Source organism: Hyperolius riggenbachi, chromosome 10 (assembly GCF_040937935.1).
Source record: "Hyperolius riggenbachi isolate aHypRig1 chromosome 10, aHypRig1.pri, whole genome shotgun sequence".
Taxonomy (NCBI): Eukaryota; Metazoa; Chordata; class Amphibia; order Anura; family Hyperoliidae; genus Hyperolius; species Hyperolius riggenbachi.
Genome location: NC_090655.1, coordinates 75064412 through 75084421, shown reverse-complemented (window position 1 = coordinate 75084421; position 20010 = coordinate 75064412). Strand labels below are relative to the sequence as shown.

Below are 20010 nucleotides of genomic sequence, written 5' to 3'. Positions count from 1 at the left end.
CATAAATATGAATAAAAATAGACTTGAAGAGGAGCTGTCTTCTAGTTTTAGTTCTTCTAGTTCTCATTTTTTGCTGTGTGATCTCTCATAAAAGGTATCTGCAATGTCTTCACAAACATGAAAAACCCTATCCTAGAGAACATCTCTTGGCTTCTTCTAATGCAAACGTGTGCATACAAGCCTCAGGAGCTGCTGCATTTCCTATCCTCGGCCTATATGCGAGTCAGTCATTTTTTCCTGGTTTCTGGGGTAAATGTTGGTGGGTCGGCTTATATGCGAGTCAGCTTATATGCGAGTATATAGGGTAGCTATCCACAGCGCTGCCAGAGTAGAATAGCAATGGTGGAGGGAAATAGTTGCAGGGTAGTGCAGAATTAGTGCTGCAGTTTTTTTTAGGAGAGCCTAAGGAGAGCCTTCCCGTTCCTCTCTTCATCCCGCCATTCTTGTGCTGGCAATCGGTCGGAGACTGCTCTTTTCCTCTGCTGGTGGGCTTCTGATGTTTTTGGGAGCACTCGGGCTCCCGAACACAGGCCGCTTTGTACCGCATGCGCAGACTGCCGAAGCCTTCTGTGGTGGGAGATTTGAGGAGCCTGAGGGGGAACGAGAGGATGAGGAGAGGAACGGAAAGGCTCTATAAGACTCAGAGCCTTCCCTCTTTTTAGGTAAGTATCTGGGTTGTTTTTTTTGTTTAGCCTTCAGATTTACTTTAACATGCCCATTGCTATGGTAATGCACGTTAATCTGCGCATTACCAATCTGCACGACAACTTTACTGGTGGAGAGTGCGCATCAGGCCCTGAGGGTGGCCACATCAAATATTGATTTGTTATTATTGTTGTACTGTTTCCTGCACAAACCATGACATTTCCAGAGCAATACAAACTATTTATGCGCATGCACACAGGCATTCATTCCAGCCATTTGCTATCTGAATGGAGTGTAAAAAAAGAAGCCAACTTAATAACTACATAATGTAGAATATATTATGCACATTTATAAATTATTCATTCAATTCAGACATTCATGTTTCTGCTGACTTGAACACCTGCAGAGATGAGTTATATTCTTTTATTTTTTGTACATGTTCTGCTGCATACTATGTTGCGACTTAAAAAGTAAATCATTGCATTGCTTGGTAGCTGAAAACATTCAGACACCATCATTAAAGCAGTAAAAACAGCAATGAGAATGCATCTAGGGCTGTAAACCATATGAACCAATCAGATTTCTGATCATTACTACTGATGACATCAGTCAAGAGCTGAATGGGGGTTGGTTATTATGGGTTAGTACATTCTGCATTCTCTCACTTTTGTTTGGTTGCACAATAGGGCTGATTTGTCTAAAGGTGGCCACACACGATACAATAAAATGATCCGATTTTACAGTAATTCGATAAAAACGATCGTATCTCTCGAAAAAATCGAAAGCTTTTTTTTCATTCGACTGAAAAATCCAATCGGATTTCCCGTTTTTTTCGATTTAAATCGATCCGGAATGCCAGATATTTCTCTTCCATTTCTGCTAAAGATTGTATGGTGTGTGTTGGATTGTTAATTTAGTACTATACACACCCTAGCAATTTTCTCTGAGTTTCCAATCATTTTTATCATAATTGAAATCATTTTTATCATAATTGAGGAAAAAATTGAACATAGGTGTGTGGTACATTGGTCATATTTTTGAAATGTTACAATCAGTCAGAAAAATTGATTGCAATTCTTAAATTGAACAGATATTTAAAAAATTGTATGGTGTGTGGCCACCTTAACCACTTCACCACTGAGGGGTTTTACCCCCTGAGCACCAGAGCAATTTTCACCTTTCAGCGCTCCTTCCATTCATTCGTCTATAACTTTATTATTACTTATGAAATGAACTATATCTTGTTTTTTTCGCCACCAATTAGGCTTTCTTTAGGTGGGACATTATGCCAAGAATTATTTTTTTCTAAATGTGTTTTAATGGGAAAATAGGAAAAATGTGGGGAAAAAAATAATTATTTTTCAGTTTTCGGCCATTATAGTTTTTAAATAATGCATGCTACTGTAATTAAAACCCATGAAACGTATTTGCCCTTTTGTCCCGGTTATAAAACCATTTAAATTATGTCCCTATCACAATGTTTGGCGCCAATATTTTATTTGGAAATAAAGGTGCATTTTTTTCAGTTTTGCATCCACCTCTAATTACAAGCCCATAGTTTATAAAGTAACAGTGTTATACCCTCTTGACATAAATATTTAAAAAGTTCAGTCCCTAAGGTAACTATTTATGTATTTTTTTTAATTGTAAATTTTTTAATTTTTTTTTAATTACAAAAAAAAAAAAAATGGGGAGTGTGGGAGGTAATGAGTTAATTTTATGTGAAAAAGTCATTTATTTGTATGTGAAAAATGTGTAGGGTGTAGTTCACTATTTGGCCACAAGATGGCCACAGTAACTTTTTGTTTTAATGCGACCTCCAAGCTTCCTTCCGGAAGCTTGGAGGAAGAATAAGGAGGCTGGACACGTGAGTTTTTTCTCACAATGATCGCGCTGCCCATAGGAGAGCAGCTGATCATTGCGGGGCTTAGATCAACGAACGGGAATGGATTTTCCCGTTCATTGATCTCTGGGCGAGCGGGCGGCGGCGTGTTTACTAGCGGCGGGCGGCGTCTTTACGAGCGGGAGCGCGGGCAGCGTCGGGAACGCGGAAAGTACGTGTTTCTCCGTCCCTGGTTTTTAAAGGATGGAAAAAGGGGCGGAGAAATACGTACGCGCGGGGGTAAAGTGGTTAAAAATGTGCAAAGAAAATTGACCCTAGTTTGGGGCAGCTTTATAGGGCAACCAAGAAGTGGCATACTGGGAATTCCACCTGGATTTAATGCAGAGGTGCTGCTGCATTATTGCATTTTTATGCAAGAGCTTACAAATGTCTATTTCCTTGAACAACCCTATTTTGGCAATGAGTTAAAGAGACACTGAAGCTAAAAAAAAAAATGATATAATGAATTGATTGTGTAGTACGGATAATTACTAGAACATGAGTAGCAAAAAAAAATATTCTCATATTTTTATTTTCAGTTATACAGCTTTTTTTTTTTTTGCATCATTCTCCAATATCTGCAGTTTACACACTACTCAGCACTCTAAATGTTTTTTTACAGAACAGGCAGTGAACTTTTGACCTGTCCTGAGCTGTTCTCTGCAAAAGAAAAAACACAATACAGTTAGGCAGGGAACACACTTGTCTTTCAGTTTTCTGCGCGCGTTTTTCTGCATACCTTTTCTGCACACCAAGTGTGTTTCTGTGCAGGAAAACGCGCACATTTTTTCACAGCAGCTAATGTAATTGATGCAGAAAACTGACTAAGGGCTGGTGCACACCAAAACCCGCTAGCAGATCCGCAAAATGCTAGCAGATTTTTAAACGCTTTTTTTTTATTTTTATGAGGCGTTTTGCTAGCGTTTTGCGGATTGCTGCTGCGGTTTTCAGTATAGTAGATTTCATATATTGTTACAGTAAAGCTGTTACTGAACAGCTTCTGTAACAAAAACGCCTGCAAAACCGCTCTGAAGTGCCGTTTTTCAGAGCGGTTTGCGTTTTTCCTATACTTAACATTGAGGCAGAAACGCATCCGAAATCCAAAAAATGCCTCACCCAGGCATTTTTCGTTTCTGCAAAACGCCTGCCGCTCTGGTGTGCACCACCCCATTGAGATACATTGACCAAGCAGATCCGCAGCCGCAAGCGGATCTGAAAACGCCCAAAAAGCCGCTCGGTGTGCACCAGCCCAAAATGTGCAGAATCAGGATGCAAAATGTCAGTTTTTTTCTGCGTGCGAGAAACACATTAAGGGCTTGATTCACAAAGCGGTGCTAACCTAATTAGCACGTCTAAAGTCTTTAGACACGCTAACCAGGGTGCTAAGTAGGTTAGCACCGGATTTCTCAATCAGATTGCGCGCAAAGTTTTACGCGCGCTAAGTCCCATAGGCTTTAATGGGCACTTCGCGCGGCGCTCTGTGCAGTACGCGCGTAAAGTTTTGCGCGCGTAAAGTTTTATGCGCGAAAAGCTTGTTTAGACGTGCTAAGGGGGTTTTCACAGGCGTGCTAACATTTAGCACCGCTTTGTGAATCAAGCCCATAGTGTGCACTAGCCCATTGATTAACATGAGTTCTCAGTTTTTCTGTGCAGATTTTGTGCAGTGATTTTGTCCCAAATGCAAACGCAGGTCCTGAAGCATTTCTGCACTTTTCTGAGGGTATTCAGCCTCAATGTTAAGTATAGGTAGGTGGAAAATCACTCTGAAAAGCTGTAGTGATTTCCCCAGCGTTTTTGTTACAGAAGCTGTTCAGTTCCAGCTCTACTGTAACAAAAAATTTAAAGCGCTACACCAAAACACTCCAATAATCGATAGGCATGATTAGAAAATCACTAGGCACATGCCTAGAATCGCTCTGAAAAATCACTTCAAAAGCACTAAGCATTTGCAATTACGCTAGTGCTTTTTATTGTGCACTGGCCCTTACTTATCTTTCTATAGGCAGCCTGCCCCTGCAAATTGGATAGTTTTTTGGACATGTTCGCTATTTAGTTGCTACTTATGGAAATTGCCACCTCCCATGGATACTCTTCAGTGCCAGATCAATAGATGTATGTAGCTTCTGCCAAGTCTGCTGCTGCTCTCATTGTGAACTCTGGCTTTGCTCGTCGTAATCTGCTACGTGGATGGAGCAGGGCTGAGGTGAAACTGGCAAGCCCTGCCTGAGAGAGGGAAGGAGGCACGGCAATGGAGTAAATCCAAAATGGAAGTCTGAGACCGTGTCACTGGTTTACACTGAGAACAATAAAGCCCCGTGTCCATTAGTCCTGGTGTCTGTCTCTGAGGCAAACGTCAGCACTTGTGCTAATGCAAGTTCAGATCTGAATCCCTCTAGCCATGCCACGCACTACATTTTTTTCCAACATGCAAATTGGGAAGCAGCCTATTGATATGAATAGGTTGTGATTCCCCATCTGAATATGTGTGCAGAGAAATCTGTGAATTACCCCTAGTAGAAACGAGACCTGAGGGCTTGAATGCAAGGCTATTGGTATTTCCCTTCTGACATGCATTTCCAAAGTAATTTGGACAGACCTTTAGGGCTTGTTCACACTATGAGCGTTTGAGGATTTTTTAAGCGCTGGCAATTTTAAGCGCTTGTGCAATGATTTCCTTTGAGAGTGTTCACATATGAGCGTTTTGATTGCATGCCGTTCTCAAAAGCGCTGCCTGTACCATTTTCAGAGCGCTTTGGCTCAGTGGAAGGTATAGAGAAATTGCTAAGCGCTTGAAAAAGCGCTTTTAATAGCGAGTTCCCAAGTGCTTTTAAAAAATAAATACATTGTATTCATAGCTTTCAGCTGTCCCTCTTTTGGATGGACAGTCCCTCTTTGGGAGCCCTGCTCCTCTGTCCCTCTTTCCTCCTCAATTGTTCCTCTTTCAGGACTTTGTGCCCTTTTCTATGTAAATATATATATTTTTCTACTTAAAAATGTGTTTGACTCTAAACTTTATTCCCATCCTTTAAATTGATATATTACTAATTTTAAAATGTTAATATGAAGGAAAATGAATCAGGATAGAAAGGACCAGTGTGTATTGAATTATAAAACTACATATTTTTTTAATGAAATCTTTATGGTATGCGGGACTAGGGGTGTGATGGGGGCATGACTAGGGGTGTGGCAGGGGCATGGCTTAAGTGTCCCTCTTTCTAATCGCAAAAAGTTGGGAGGTATGTGTATTTATTATTTTCCTGATGTCAGGAAGTGAAAATCTCAATCGCTCATCAAAAGCACTTAGAAAAGCGTTTAAACAAAATCGGTCAATGCTGAGAAAATGTCGGGAATCGCTTGAAAAAATTGTGCACAAAACGCTCAGCGCTTGCGATTTATAATGTGAACAAAGCCTAAACGAAGAACTTTAACCAATGATTGAACTTCATCCCAATCAGTAGCCGATACCCCCTTTCCCATGAGAAACCTTTACCTTTTCTCCAATAGAGCATCGGGAGGGGGATGTGTGGGTGGAACTGTGGTGAAACCCCTCCCACAGTGTGATGTCATGACCATGGTCCTGGGAAATAACAGCTGTTTCCATCTGCCAAGCAAGCAGCATCTCCTTCCGCAGTCATGACCTTACAGCAGTAAAGATGTTGCCACCAGTGATAAATTTCAGAATGGCGCCTCTGTGGCGCTTGGCCATGCTACAGACCTGATTGTGTGTTCTCTAAACCTATTGCCTGACGAAGCGGGATAGTGAAACGCGTTGCATACTTGGAGCTTCTTAATAAATGTTACTGTAAATTATAGTAACGTCTCATTGCCCGGTTCTTTTCCTCGTGAGGGAGGTGAGTCCACCAAGTTCCCCCTTTTTAACCCATCCACAGAACCCCTTTTAATGTAAGTGCTATAAAGTGCAGCTGTAAGCACAACATGTACCGGTATGTGTATGCTGAACTTACTGGGTAGTGTACTGGTTAAGACTCCGCCTCTGACATAGGAGACCAGGATTCAAATCCTGACTGAAGCCTATACTGATGCTAGGGTTATTGGTATTATTTTTCTGTCATAGTGAAAGACCAATAATAGGTAGGTAAAACCTGCAGTTGTGCACTAATCAGTTATGTATCTTTCAAATTATAGATGTTATTACTTTTACAGTAGATAGATAGATAGATAGATAGATAGATAGATAGATAGATAGATAGATAGATAGATAGATAGATAGATAGACAGAGTAGATAGTTTTAAGTTGTGGAAAATGGAATGCCTGGAAAAAAACAAACCATACAAACTCCATGCAGAAGGCAGCCTTAGTCAAAAGCACTCTAATACTGCAAGCACAGAGCGTTAACTCATAAGTACTAGCCAATAACAAGATCTGTCTCTAGGTATAAGCAAAAACGTAAATAGCTGTGGTACCATCATGTAATGGGGTGGTAGCATCTTTGGCCAGAACAGAGCTTTCATTTGCCTTTGAATAGCTAGTTCACGTGCCTTAGAATATTTTTTTTTCAGTTAAAAAGTTTTTCAATTGGGCGCGAATAGGCATGCCATTCAATAGTGTTTGGCTACTGTTACCCACTTGACGCCATCAGCAAAGCACTTCAAACATTGAATAACAGGACTGGCTGGGTGTAGAAAATTTTAAGATTTTGTCAAGTTTGTCAAACTCAAACATAAATTCCATTTTAAACAACTGATTTCAGTCAAAATCCAAACATTGCCCTTAAAGGGGAACTGAAGAGAGAGGTATATGGAGGCTGTTATGTTTATTTCCTTTTCATCAATACCAGTTGCCTGGCAGCCCTGCTGATCTATTTCTCTGCAGTAGTATCTGATTAAAACCAGAAACAAGCATGCAGCTAGTCTTGTCAGATCAGACTTATAAGTCTGAACCACTGAAACACCTAATCTGCTGCATGCTTGTTCAGGGGCTATGGCTAATAGTATTAGAGGCAGAGGATCAGCAGGGCTGCCAGGCAACTGGTATTGTCTAAAAGGAAATAAACATGACAGCCTCCATATACCTCTTACTTCAGTTCCCCTTTAAAGAGGAACAGCAGTGAAAAAAACCATAATGAATAAAATTGCTTATTTTTTTTACAATATTCATTTCTAAATGATTTACTCAGTGTTTGCCCATTGTAAAATCTTACCTCACCCTGATCGTCTCACTATCCGGTTCTTTTCCTCATGAGGGAGGTGAGTCCACCAACTTCCCCCTTTTAAATGGATTTTAACTATTTTATTCTTGTTGGCGCCTCTGTTTTTTCACCTATTCGCAATTGATCTAGTCCACCCTTGGTGGAGGGGTCTTTCCCCATCCTTTTCCTGTCTACAGAGAGCGACTTCTTATTACCTGAGTGGGGTTAGATTATAATTCTCCCCACCTGCCTTTCCAGTGGTTGCCTTTGCGGTGACCCTTGTTTGTGAGTATAATAACTATATTTCTTATACTACACCGACACCATTTGAAATACTACACCATATTGGGCTCTCGGTTTCATTTGTGTCTTTTTCAAAAACTGACCTCTAGCTGGGGCTTCTATCGCCCCCCTGCAGCTGTCATGTCCCTCGCCATCCTCTTACTATCCTCCGTTCCCCATCGCCTGTCCCAATCTAATATTCAGCGAGGAGAACGCCACCGCATACCACTTAGGCCTCTTGCACACTGCATGCATTTCAGATTCCGATTCCGCTTCTTAATCTGTTTTTACATCCGATTCCGATTCAGATTTTTAATCTTAACTGCATGCTGCGTTTTTTGATCCGTTTTTCTGTTGAATGTATTCAAGGAAAATCGGAAACGGAATCGGAATCGGAATCGGAAACGGAATCGGAATCGGAAAACGGATTTGCAGTGTGCAGGGAGCCTAAGGCTGCATCCGAAATGACCACCAGCTCAGTGTGCAGCACCTAAATAGATTTTCTGCACACTTTGCATTCAATTCAGATGCAAATCATATGCAAATCTGCTACTACTTATTATGCAAACAGGAAACTCAGGAGGAGGGTCTGGGAGCAGCTAATCTGACAGTTACATAGTTACAAAGTTAAAAAAAGGTGGGGGGATAGGCTGCACGTCCCTAAACACATGTTGCAATCTAATATTCGTCTAACTAGATTAATAGTGCAGCCACAGTCTAGTTAAACGCATAATTACACCGGGACCGGTGACTGGGAACAGAGAATCGTAGGAGAATCACACGAATTTGGAGAGGTATAAATAAACTACAGGTTATCCCAAAAAACTTCAGTCTACAAATATGCTCAATGAAAATATCTGCAAAATTTATTGAAACATGATTAGACTAACATATAAAAAAAATTAAAAACATGAGGGAATGGCCATCCACCACCCATACGCCCACATCATACAGCACATGCATACAGCCGGCTTCTTACTCTCAATAGTGGTCTGCTAGCTTGCGTGTAATTGATATATTGCTAGCTGATTATCACTTGATGGGATTATAGCGTGGGCAGGCTTTGAGGTGAAAGAATAATCTCTTCAGATGTTAAAACGTTTGCTTTATATAACCTCCATGCATAATGTCAGGTAGGCAAACATAGCGACAGCAGAAAGCAGGTCTGATTGTCAAGCCAGTCTTAAAGCGTGTAGCAGAAGCGCATGCAAAGGTATCTCACCCGTCTGGCTTGTTGGCATGCAGTAATATGCTGGCGTAAGATGAAGGCGAAGCCCCAGATATGCAGTCAATGTCCACTATTGCCTTAGCATCCCTCAATGGGCCTGTCACAGGACCACGAGCATATCCCAGTTGCAAGGATTGTTCCAACAATCAATCAATAAGCCCGGATGCCATCCACTGTCAGGGCCTGTAATGAGAGCAGGTCTGTGCTGATGTGGCTGCAACCCGTGATGAACAGAGGGTCACCTAGGTGGTCTTGCGGGGAGCCGGTGGACACAGCGTGGCGGAATGGCGTCCCTCAGAGCACACAGCCCTTACTAGTTTCGCCGGACATCCGGCATCATCAGAAGGCGTGTCCTCAGCTTTCCATCCATACACTCTAATACAAAACAGGAACCAATCCAGCATCGGGGGCGGAGCGCGGCGCCGGAAGGGGACGCGTGCGCTCCAAGGGGAGGAAGTGCCAAGGCAGTCCTCCTCCTGACGCGTCACCGCCAGACGCCACGCCCCCGTCCTACGAGACTGTATGGTCCCAACACACATGCGTACAAAGCAACCAAAAATTCCGACCACACCACAAATCATGTATAAGTAACACATCTAAGTGTAGAGTATATAGAGGTAAGTGGGGCAACTCGATTAGGGCATAATGCGTCCAGAAGTATACACATTGTACTGGACGCAAATTGCAGCCTATGCAAAACTATGCATATAAATGGAATGTAACAGCCTCAATATGTTGAGAGTGGTAAAGCGCAGTATCTCACTGGCCGAGAGCAAATCGTGCTAGATGGATTATAAGAACGGCAAAAAGGCTCGTAGGAGGACATGACAGCTGCAGGGGACCGATAGAAGCCCCAGGTAAGGGTCGGCTTTTGTTTTTTAACCCCTCCACAGAACTCCTTTAAGTATAGGTTTACATTACCATAGGGAAACTTCTACAACAATGTTCTCATGCAAACAAAGGCCTATGATAGAGGCTGCGGTAACGAACTCTATGCAGTGCATTACCATACCGCATGCTGTTGTACCACAGTGCACCCGCCGCACTGTGAATGTCGCTATAGGATACTTTGCACCACTGTAAACAAGTGCTTAAAGAGGAACTCCAGCCTAAACAAACATACTGTCATTAAGTTACATTAATTATGTTACTTAAAATAAATAGGTAATATAATCTCTTACCCACACTGTTTTAAAAGAACAGGCAAATGTTTGATTTCATGATAGCAGCCATCTTTTTGGTTGAAAGGAGGTGACAGGGAGCATGAGACACAGTTCCAACTGTCCTGTGTCCTGAGCACCTCTCCCAGTTGCTAGGCAACGTGAATAACAACATAGGAAATCCCATCATGCTCTGCACAGCATCATTTTCTTTGATGGGTGGAGCTTAGCTAAAAATGCAGCTAAAAATAATGCTTTGGTAAGAAAAACAAAGTTCTGATGCTGTGAAACTGTTAAAGAAACACCAAGCCTTTTCAGTTTTGCTGAGTAGATTTTTAGTCCGGAGGTTCACTTTAACAATAAGAAATGACACAGTTTTACGTGTACCTGAGGTGTGTAAAAGTTGTCACTCCGTTCTCTCACTATCTCGCGCAGCAATGTGACCAATCACAGCCAGTCGATCTCCTCCGTGCACGTGCGGCTGTGCACGTGCCCTCATCCCGCTCCCAGCTGCAAATGCACAGCGGGGGCACGCACTCTGCCATGAATGCACAGAAGAGCGCATCTGGCCAGATTACTGGACAAGATAGTGGGAGAACAGAGAGGATGGCGAGGGAGCCCATGTGCCTCATGGGGCTGGAGAAAGCCCCAGGTAAGTATAAATATACCACTTTTACACGTCTCAGGTTTGCTTTAAATACACATACAGCAATAAAACTGGCAGTGGCGTGGCGTAGGGGGTGCAGAGGTTGCGACCACATCGGGGCCCTTGGGCCAGAGGGGCCGTCCCTCGACTACAGTATTGGCTGTTTATTGGTCTTTTGCTGATAGAATTCACTTCTATAGATGCTTTGAATAGTGGTAATCATTAACAAACTGATCCCTGATTGCCCATCTTGCACCTCTGACACTGTGGTTGTCCCTGGTAGGTTTTGGTGCCCCGTATCAATTGTTATATATAGCGTGCTTGGGGGGCCCCAATGTAAAACTTGCACTAGGGCCCATAGCTCCTTAGCTACGCCACTGACAACTGGGATCTGTTGGTTACATTTAAAAAAACAACAACAAAGTAACAGTTTTGATTTTTGTTATAAGGCCCCTTATTTCCTGCGCACCTGCAGAAGGAGCATTAGGCAGGGGTCGCACTTGTTGAAATCGCAGGTGTTTTTCCACAATTTGCAAAATCACAAGTAATGTATTCCTATAGGCCTGCTGCGTTTTCAGAAGGGATCTGTGATTCTGTTGAGCATTTCAATAAAAAATACAACTTGCACTTCATTTTTTCCACAACTCATAGGATTCCTCATTGAGACACACTGGCTACTTTAAAAAAAAAAAAAAAAAAAAAACCTGCATTCACTTGCAGACAAACGCACATATCGTGTGCAAAATCGCTTGCGAGGAATCGTCCGTATTTCCCGCAGACACAAGAGTGTCCCCTCTCTTAGACTTTTGGTTTACAAATGTCAGTGACATTTAGACAAATGCACTGGACAGCAGTGAAAATGCACAGGCAATTCAGATAACATGTTAAAGTCTGGAAAGTCTTACCTGTCAATACTGATAACACATAAAGTCATTATAGAAGCTGTACAACACATTACATCCATGGCGATGAAAACATTGCAAAAAACGTGCCCAAAAATCCATTTTCCCCCAATCAGATCGGTGACACTCACAAAAGGCATGACAGCGATAGCCACAGATAAGTCAGCCAAAGCTAAGGACACAATCAGGTAGTTTGAAGGCTGCCGAAGTTTCTTAACAAAACAGACAGAAATGACTACTAAGCAGTTCCCGGCAATAGTCAGCAGAGTGATCAGAGACAGGATGGCTCCTATGACCAGTTTTTCAATAGGACCATAATTAAGGATCTGCTTCCCACACTGGGTGTCATTTTCGCTTAAAAAGCTGGAGGTGGGAATAGGAGTACTCGTGGTGGCATCTTGGAAGATCTTCAGCAAAGGAGGGCTGAATGATCCAGAAATCATGATAGAGGTGCTGAGGTCCTCCAAGTCTTCTATAACATAGGACCTGATGTCACTGTATATGTTGCTGCTGTTGATAAGGATAACCATTGTGGTTTGTGTAGCCCATGGGTAGAGACCCAAAACCTGGGTCCACCAGCTTCTAAACAGTGATGGTGTTCTGATAACATCAGGTAGAATTTTCAGTCCAATCAATTCAGCAGGTAGTCAAGGCTGATAAATGTCCATACATCCTTGGTGGACAAATCAGCCCCCAGTGTCTTCTCAAGACCATTTTTGGCAATCCCAGTTTTCCACTGATATCTTCATGTGGGTTCTTGGAGGTCATTTTATTTCCAGCACCAGGCTTCTAGTTGGACTGTAATTTATAGCTGGCCATTAGTGGGGAAAATCGTAGTCTTGTTAATCTCCAGCCAGTCACACAAACCTTTGACAACAGTGTTCTCTCTCTTTTCTAAGTTCCAAAGGATGAAAGTAGTTATCCTGGGAGTTCTGATAAGTGCTTCTTCTTGCGATGCTTAAGTTTCCAGGCTAGCACACACAAAAAAGCCTGCATTCACTTCTGTCTGCCTTAGGATTTTAGCAATTCCCTGGTTTCTTTTATGTCGTAGAAGCAACTCAAAGGCAGCGTGTTATTTTCTATACTGAATGAAAATGCACATCTATCAGCTCCCATCATACCACAATGTAGAGTAGTAATTCGAAATTGGAACTGCAATGATGACATCTAGTGGCCATGTTGTGTAAGTACCACATGGATACGTTAGAATTGGGAAGTCATTGAAGAATGTGTATCTAGGATAGAAATGCATTTTTATTATGTGGCTGTCTACAGGTTTTTAACATTAGTTTCTTAGATTGTTCACCAGTTTTACATTCATATGATTTAAATTTGATTATTTTGCTGAGAGGTAAAAAAAAAAAAATCCCCATCTTTAAAACCACTTCACCTCCAAGGGTTTTTCCCCTTAAAACCAGAGCAATTTTCACCTGTCAGGGCTCCTTCCATTCATTAGCCTATAACTTTATTACTAGTTATCACAACAAAACAATCGATATCTTGTTTTTTTCTCCATTAATTAGGCTTTCTTTGGGGGTACTTTTGCATGGAAGCAGTTACTCATCCCGGGGGAGGGGAAGTGGTTAAAGGACCACTATTGCGAAGATTGTACATTTTAAAATAAATGTAAACATATGCAATTAACAAATATGTTCTTCAAGGCGTAATGTGAGCCATACATTACTTTTCTCCTATGTTGTTGTCAAATACAGTAGTTAGTAGAAATCTGACAGAACCGGCAGATTTTGGACTAGCCCATCTCTTCATGGGGGATTCTCAACATGGCCTTTATTCTTTATGAAGACACTCCCTGAAAAGGATTTATGCAAAGATGCTGGCCAGCCTGCCTGTTCCCTGCACACTATTTGGGCAGTTGGACCAAGCAACTACCTTTCACAAAGTGCTTTTGTAAATAAAGTAAACCATGAGAATCAGCCATGAGGAGATACACTAGTCCAAAACAGGTCAGTTCTGTCAGATTTCTACTACCTATTGTAAGTGACAGAAACATAAGACCAAAGTAATTTATGACTCATTTTACTCTGGAAGAAATGTACTTCCTATTTGTATGTGTTTTAAATTGTATAATGTTTGCAATAGTGGTCTTTAAACAAGCCATGCATGGAGCAGACAATAATTCAGTATACACCTGCTATACACCTGCTTTGGACTGCAGCAGCAAAATATTTCTATGGCAAGACTGATTAATACTGGTCACACACAGGTAATTGTTCCCAACATATGTGAGTGACCATTTGTTTTTGGACAATGTCCATCTTGATGTAGGAATGATGGCCAACATGAATAATCTGTCAAACATATCCATATCAAGACAGAAAATAAAGCAAAACAAAAAATGCACAAACAAGGATATATTGGGCTTGATTCACAAAGCGGTGCTAACCTACTTAGCACGTCTAAAGTCTTTAGACGTGCTAACCAGGGTGCTAAGTAGGTTAGCACCTGATTTCTCAATCAGATCGCGCGCTAAGTACCGCGCGCAAAGTTTTGTGCGCGCAAAGTCATATGCGCACGCTAAGTCCCATAGGCTTTAATGGGCACTTCGCACGGAGCGCCCTGCGCTCTGTGCAGTACGCGCATAAAGTTTTGTGCGCGTAAAGTCTTGCGCGTAAAGTCTTGCGCGCCAAAAGCTCGTTTAGACATGCTAAGGGGGTTTTCACAGGCTCGCTAACAGTTAGCACTGCTTTGTGAATCAAGCCCATGGTGTACAAAATATATACATTTTTATGAAGCATGTAGCCCATAAAATCATTTAACTGTCGCTGGACCCCAAACACTGTTGTTTAGATACCTCTGCCAGGGGTTTACAGTTTTTTTGCTACAAATTAGGTTTTTTTGTTTTCAGTAAATACTTAATTTTTTATTCATTTTAATGGGAAAACCAGGTAAAAAAATAAAATAGTTCACTATTTCTCGAATTTCACAATCCTACTGTAAATAAACCCCCCACATTGTATTTTCCCATTTGTCCTAGGTATTACAACGTTTAAATTATGTCCCTGTTTTTAGGTTTTTTTTGGTACTTGATCAATAATTACAAGGCCTTATTTGCAAAAATAACAGTAATATACCTTGATGACGTACATAGTTTTAAAAAAAAGTCCCTAACGTAACTATGTATTTTTAAAATAAAAAAGCTGTCACTTTTTTTTACAAGTGTTTTATGTTGGTAGCAATGGAAGGAGGGGCAGAGGGATTAATTTATTTTTATTTAATTTATATAGTGTAAAGTGAATATTTAATGTAATTTTAATGTATTATTTTTTACCACTAGATGTCCCCCCCACATACACCATTCTGTGTGCTTTGAACAAGTACACATACTGTGTTATTACAAGAGTAATCATTGGCTTCTCATTGAAGCCATTCCCTCACTGGCATTTTGATTGGCTCAGGCAACACTCGTTCCCCTTCACCAATTTTAGATGTGTCAGTCCCAATTGGTATGCGCAAGAGGCGAGCGCGCAAGCATGTAGGGTGGTGGCAGCAGCGAGCACTGCAATAATACATCCGTTTACCATTACGGGGGCAAACAGGACATTTAAATGCAGCATGTTGCTGCTAACTCGTTAATATAAAAAGATTGGAGCGAAACTTAACAGATGGTGTAGTAGGCTAGCACAATGCAATTTATAGTAAGTATAGTAGAAAAGGGGTACTCACAAAGGTGGATTACCGCTAAGGCAACCACTGTATTCGCAGGTAGTGATGAGCACAAATTTTGTATAGATGTAATTTCTCAATGAAATTCGCAATCACGATGCAAAATCACAATGTGAAATTTTGGGGAAAATTTTAATTAATTTCACCTTTAATTGTAATCAGTCATAATTTTTGCATTAATTTGTGCATTTTTAAAATCGATTTTCTCTTTTTTTCCCACTTATTCCCACTATTCTTACTTTTTCATGTGAAATTACTAATGACTATACAAAATCAATTGAATTACCAAATAGTAATTATGTATAGGTGTGATTGAGAACATTTAAGCAAAATTTTGCATATCATAATTAGCTGATTACGATCATCGCTATTCACAGGTAAAGGGATAAGTCCCGTATCCACTCGGGTGAAAAAGCGGCTCTCTGTTGAGGAAACGGGTCGGGGTAGCACCACTCCACCAGGGTTTGACTAGGATACTTGATTAGTTATAGAATAGAGGCACCAGAGTAGAGTAAAAAACATTAAAAACAGGCACATTAACTTGCTTCATCAGGTAATCAATAGGAGTAACTGTCAGCACAGCAAATACTATTGATTGCCTGATGAAGCGGATTAATGCCCATGAAACACGGTGCATTTTTGGATCCAATTGAATCCAGAATTTTTCAACATGTTATTGATTGGTGAAGTCTATTAGGGGAGGTAAGTCCACCACTACGTCCCATTTTAAACTGTTTCTAACATGTTTTACTCTGCTCTGGCGCTTCTGTCCTATAACTAATCTTGGGGAGCAAAAAAAAAGGGCGCCGGCTGAGGGTGGACAAAAAGGGCACTGGCATAGACTTTAATGCAATTTTCGTTAATATGCCGAAAAAAAGCATGAAAAAAGGGCACCGTGAGAAATTTCGTTAATAACATTATAATGTTATAGTTTTTGAGGTAGTTATCATTTTAGAAGTTTATAATGGTATAGTTTTTGTCATATTATTTCGTTAATAAGTACAAATTTTACATTTTCAAAGGTATTATCGTTAATATATCTAAAAGGGTGTTTCTGCAGAGGGAGTGGTTAGTGTTAGGCAACACCAAGGGGAGTGGTTAGGGTTAGGCACCACCTAGGTGGCGGTTAGTTTTAGGCAACACCAGGGGGGGTGGTTAGGGTTAGGCACCACCAGGGGGTTGGTTAGGGTTAGGCACCACCGGGGGGGGGGTTAGGGTTAGGCACCACCGGGGGGTGGTTAGGGTTAGGCGCCACTAGGGGAGTGGTTAGTTTTAGGCACCACCAGGGGAGGGTTCTGTGTGAGCGTAGGGTTGGGTTAAGCAGTATTGACGAAAAACGTTGATATTTAATGTTAAATGATATTTAATGTTAATATGTATTCGTTATTATTTCTCGTTTGTATTTTGCAAGACTAATTATTGTTAATAAAGCTTGACAACGATGATTCTCGTTAGAAAATGTTGTTAATACCTGGCACCAAATTCGTTAACCCTGGCCCTTATTTCACTGCGCCCTTTTTTCATGCACGCCTAATCTTGTGTTATTTTGCACAATGAACTGAAGTTATCTCTGTAACTTAACACAAAAATGAAATCTCTTTCCCAAAGAATACTATCTGATATCAATCAGCCCTACCAATATATGTGAAGCAAGGATACACCACTAGAGACAGGATGTTATCACTGAACGAATGTATACATTCTGTGGGGAAGCTTCATTTTAGAGAAAATATTTTAATGTACAGTAACCCTGCTTTATGGATAGCCAGTGTAGTGTGTCCCTTCCTGTTCAGCAGTGCACATGTTCTCATGTAAGAGAAACACTTTAATGATATATTCCAAATATAGTAGGACTCTAATGTAATGATTGCGTGTATAGCTTATAACCTGCAACTACAGTTTAAAGAAAAACAGTTACAGAGAGGCATAACTAGTCATTTGAAACTGATCTAACAGATAGACTAGGTTCACAGTGGTGCGTTGCGGGGTGATGTAATGACCGCACTGTAACACAGCTTGCCAGGGCCAGATTTACACTTCAGTAGCTTGTAGGCACAGAGATTTTAGTGCCCTAAACTCTTCCTCTCAACACAGGCCACAAACCCAATCCCAGCCCTTATTTTCTTATATCACATAAAGAGCTAAATGTACATGAACCTAGCAGTAGTGAAAATCAAAGTGTGGGCCTGCCCAGCAAAATATAGCAAGGACCCTTGTACTTTAATAATAATTTTTTAAAATAATTATATATATGGCCCTAGTTACCATACAAAACAGGCTACAAACAATTGGAGGCGGGGCTACACATGATCACAGGCTAAACACAACTAAGTCACCACCTTACATTGCCTCAAGGCCACCCCCTACCAAGACGAGAGGAGCAGGCGACAAATGGCAGTGTGTGTGGCCAGAGTGGGTGCGGTGCAGGGAGGACCCAATTCCCACAGTGCTCACCACGCAACACTCTTTCACAGGAGGCCCTGATTAAGCCTCGGCTCTAATCTCCGCCCCTCCCTACCTGCCTGAGGCTGCCGGACTAAAGGCAAGTGAGGGGGGTGACATTGCCCTCCGGCTCTGCTGAGAGAGGAGACATTTAGGAAGGGAGGGGAGATGCCTCTGCCACATAAGGCACCTGTAGGCACACGCCTACAGTGCCTTATGGTAAATCCAGTCCTGCAGCTTGCCATACTGCAATATACCATCTATGAGGTGGTGTGTGTGACAACAAAGCATAGAAAGTAGGGGCAGAGCTGACTACTGCATCCAAGGCTTGCAAAGAGCTTGTATCAAGGGACATTCCACTATACTAACATGGATCAGATAACTGATGCTACTAACTGTACTATCAGTGCCAAACGTGTGAATATGTTTACGTGTGGGTAGTTTTTCTAACTACATGGACCCTTTGAGCCCGGTTTTACATTTGTTGTTTGCATTGCAGTGCAATGCTCCTGCCGCATTGCACCGCAACGCAAAAGAACCAAGAACACATTAAAAAAACAAGAATCATATGACCCTGCAGCAGAGTGCACTGCTGGGCTGGAAGTATGTCTCTGGGATTCTTGTCGGTCCGCAAATGTGTGCTGAGATGCACCGCGCTCCGTCCTTTACACATATTGCGTCAGCAGTATACTTTCATTAAAGCAGGCTCCATGCATTAAGTGCGGTGCCTGCAGTAACGCACTACAGCCTTTGTGTCAGATCGGAAGCTTCTAGCGCACCACAACACAATTAGTTTGAAAAGCCCCATGCACTTGCATTGTTTTTGTGGCACCATGCAATAAAAAACGGTAATGCAATGAGGGTTTGCAACGCAAGTGTGAAAGGGTCCTGAATATTAAATCCCAATCACTGTGTATATATATATATGTATATATTTTATTTTTATAATTTTTCTCACACTCTTTTTTTTGTGTGTGTGTAAATGCATCCATTAGTCTATAATATAGTTCAGTATTTTACAAGCAATAGCATAGCCACTCACTATAGACATATATTGAACACAAATTATTCTTTTTTTCCTTTGTGCTTTTGTATTGAAAAACACGTCGCTTTTCACATTATTTAACATAAAACCTTTAGAGAACAATTATTTCATGTTTCTGACCGTGATAAGAGGGGCTTTCAGAGCAATCTTAATTCATGGATATTTGACTAAAAGCATGGACTTTTCACAGCATAATAAAATAATTGTCTTTGCTGCGTTTTTTTTTAATGTTATCTATTTGTCATTCAACCCAATACACAGTAGCATAGAAAAGTACATTTAAAGAAATATAGCAACATACTATTACAACACAGCACTGTGTCAATATAACAATGTCTAAAATAAACACCCATATAGCCAAAAACCCATAGTTTTAACCACTTAAAGACGAACTGTCACAAAAATCTTAAAATTGAAAACATATACAAATAAGAAGTACATTTCTTCCAGAGTAAAATGTGCCATACATTACTTTTCTCCTACGTTCACTTTCACTTATAGTAGGTAGTAGAAATCTGACATTACTGACAGGTTTTGGGTTACTCCATTTCTTCATGGGGGATTCTCAGCCTGGTCTTTATTCTTTATAAAGACATTCCCTGAAAAGATTTATACAAAGATGCTGGCCAGCCTCCCTGCTCGCTGCACACTTTTTTACAGTTGGACGGAGCAACTGCCATTTACTAAGTGCTTTTAAAAAAAAAAAAAAAAACCCTGAGAACCCCCCATGAGAAGATGGGCTAGTCCAAAATTTGTCGGTAGTGTAAGATTTCTATTACTTACTATAAGTGACAGCAACATCGGAGAAAAGTAATACTCTGTAAGAAAAAGTATACTCTGGAAGAAACATACTTCTTATTTGTGTATGTTTACATGTATTTTAAATTTTAAGATTTTCATGACAGAGGTCCTTTAAAGAGAACCCGAGGTGGGAATTACTTTTA

At 41.0% G+C, this 20010-nt stretch overlaps 1 protein-coding gene across 2 annotated transcripts in view; it reads right to left on the bottom strand.

Moving 5' to 3' along the window:
• Positions 1-12918, bottom strand: part of HTR7 (5-hydroxytryptamine receptor 7) — a 143509-nt gene extending 130591 nt beyond the window's left edge. For both annotated transcript variants that reach the window (XR_011024240.1, XM_068255119.1), the window contains exon 1: positions 11899-12918. Coding sequence is in view for 1 of the 2 variants with exons in the window: in XM_068255119.1 (XP_068111220.1) it covers positions 11899-12425 (527 nt within the window). In the remaining variant the exon portion in view is untranslated. The remainder of the gene's footprint in view (positions 1-11898) is intronic.
• Between the last annotated feature and the right edge of the window lie 7092 nt (positions 12919-20010).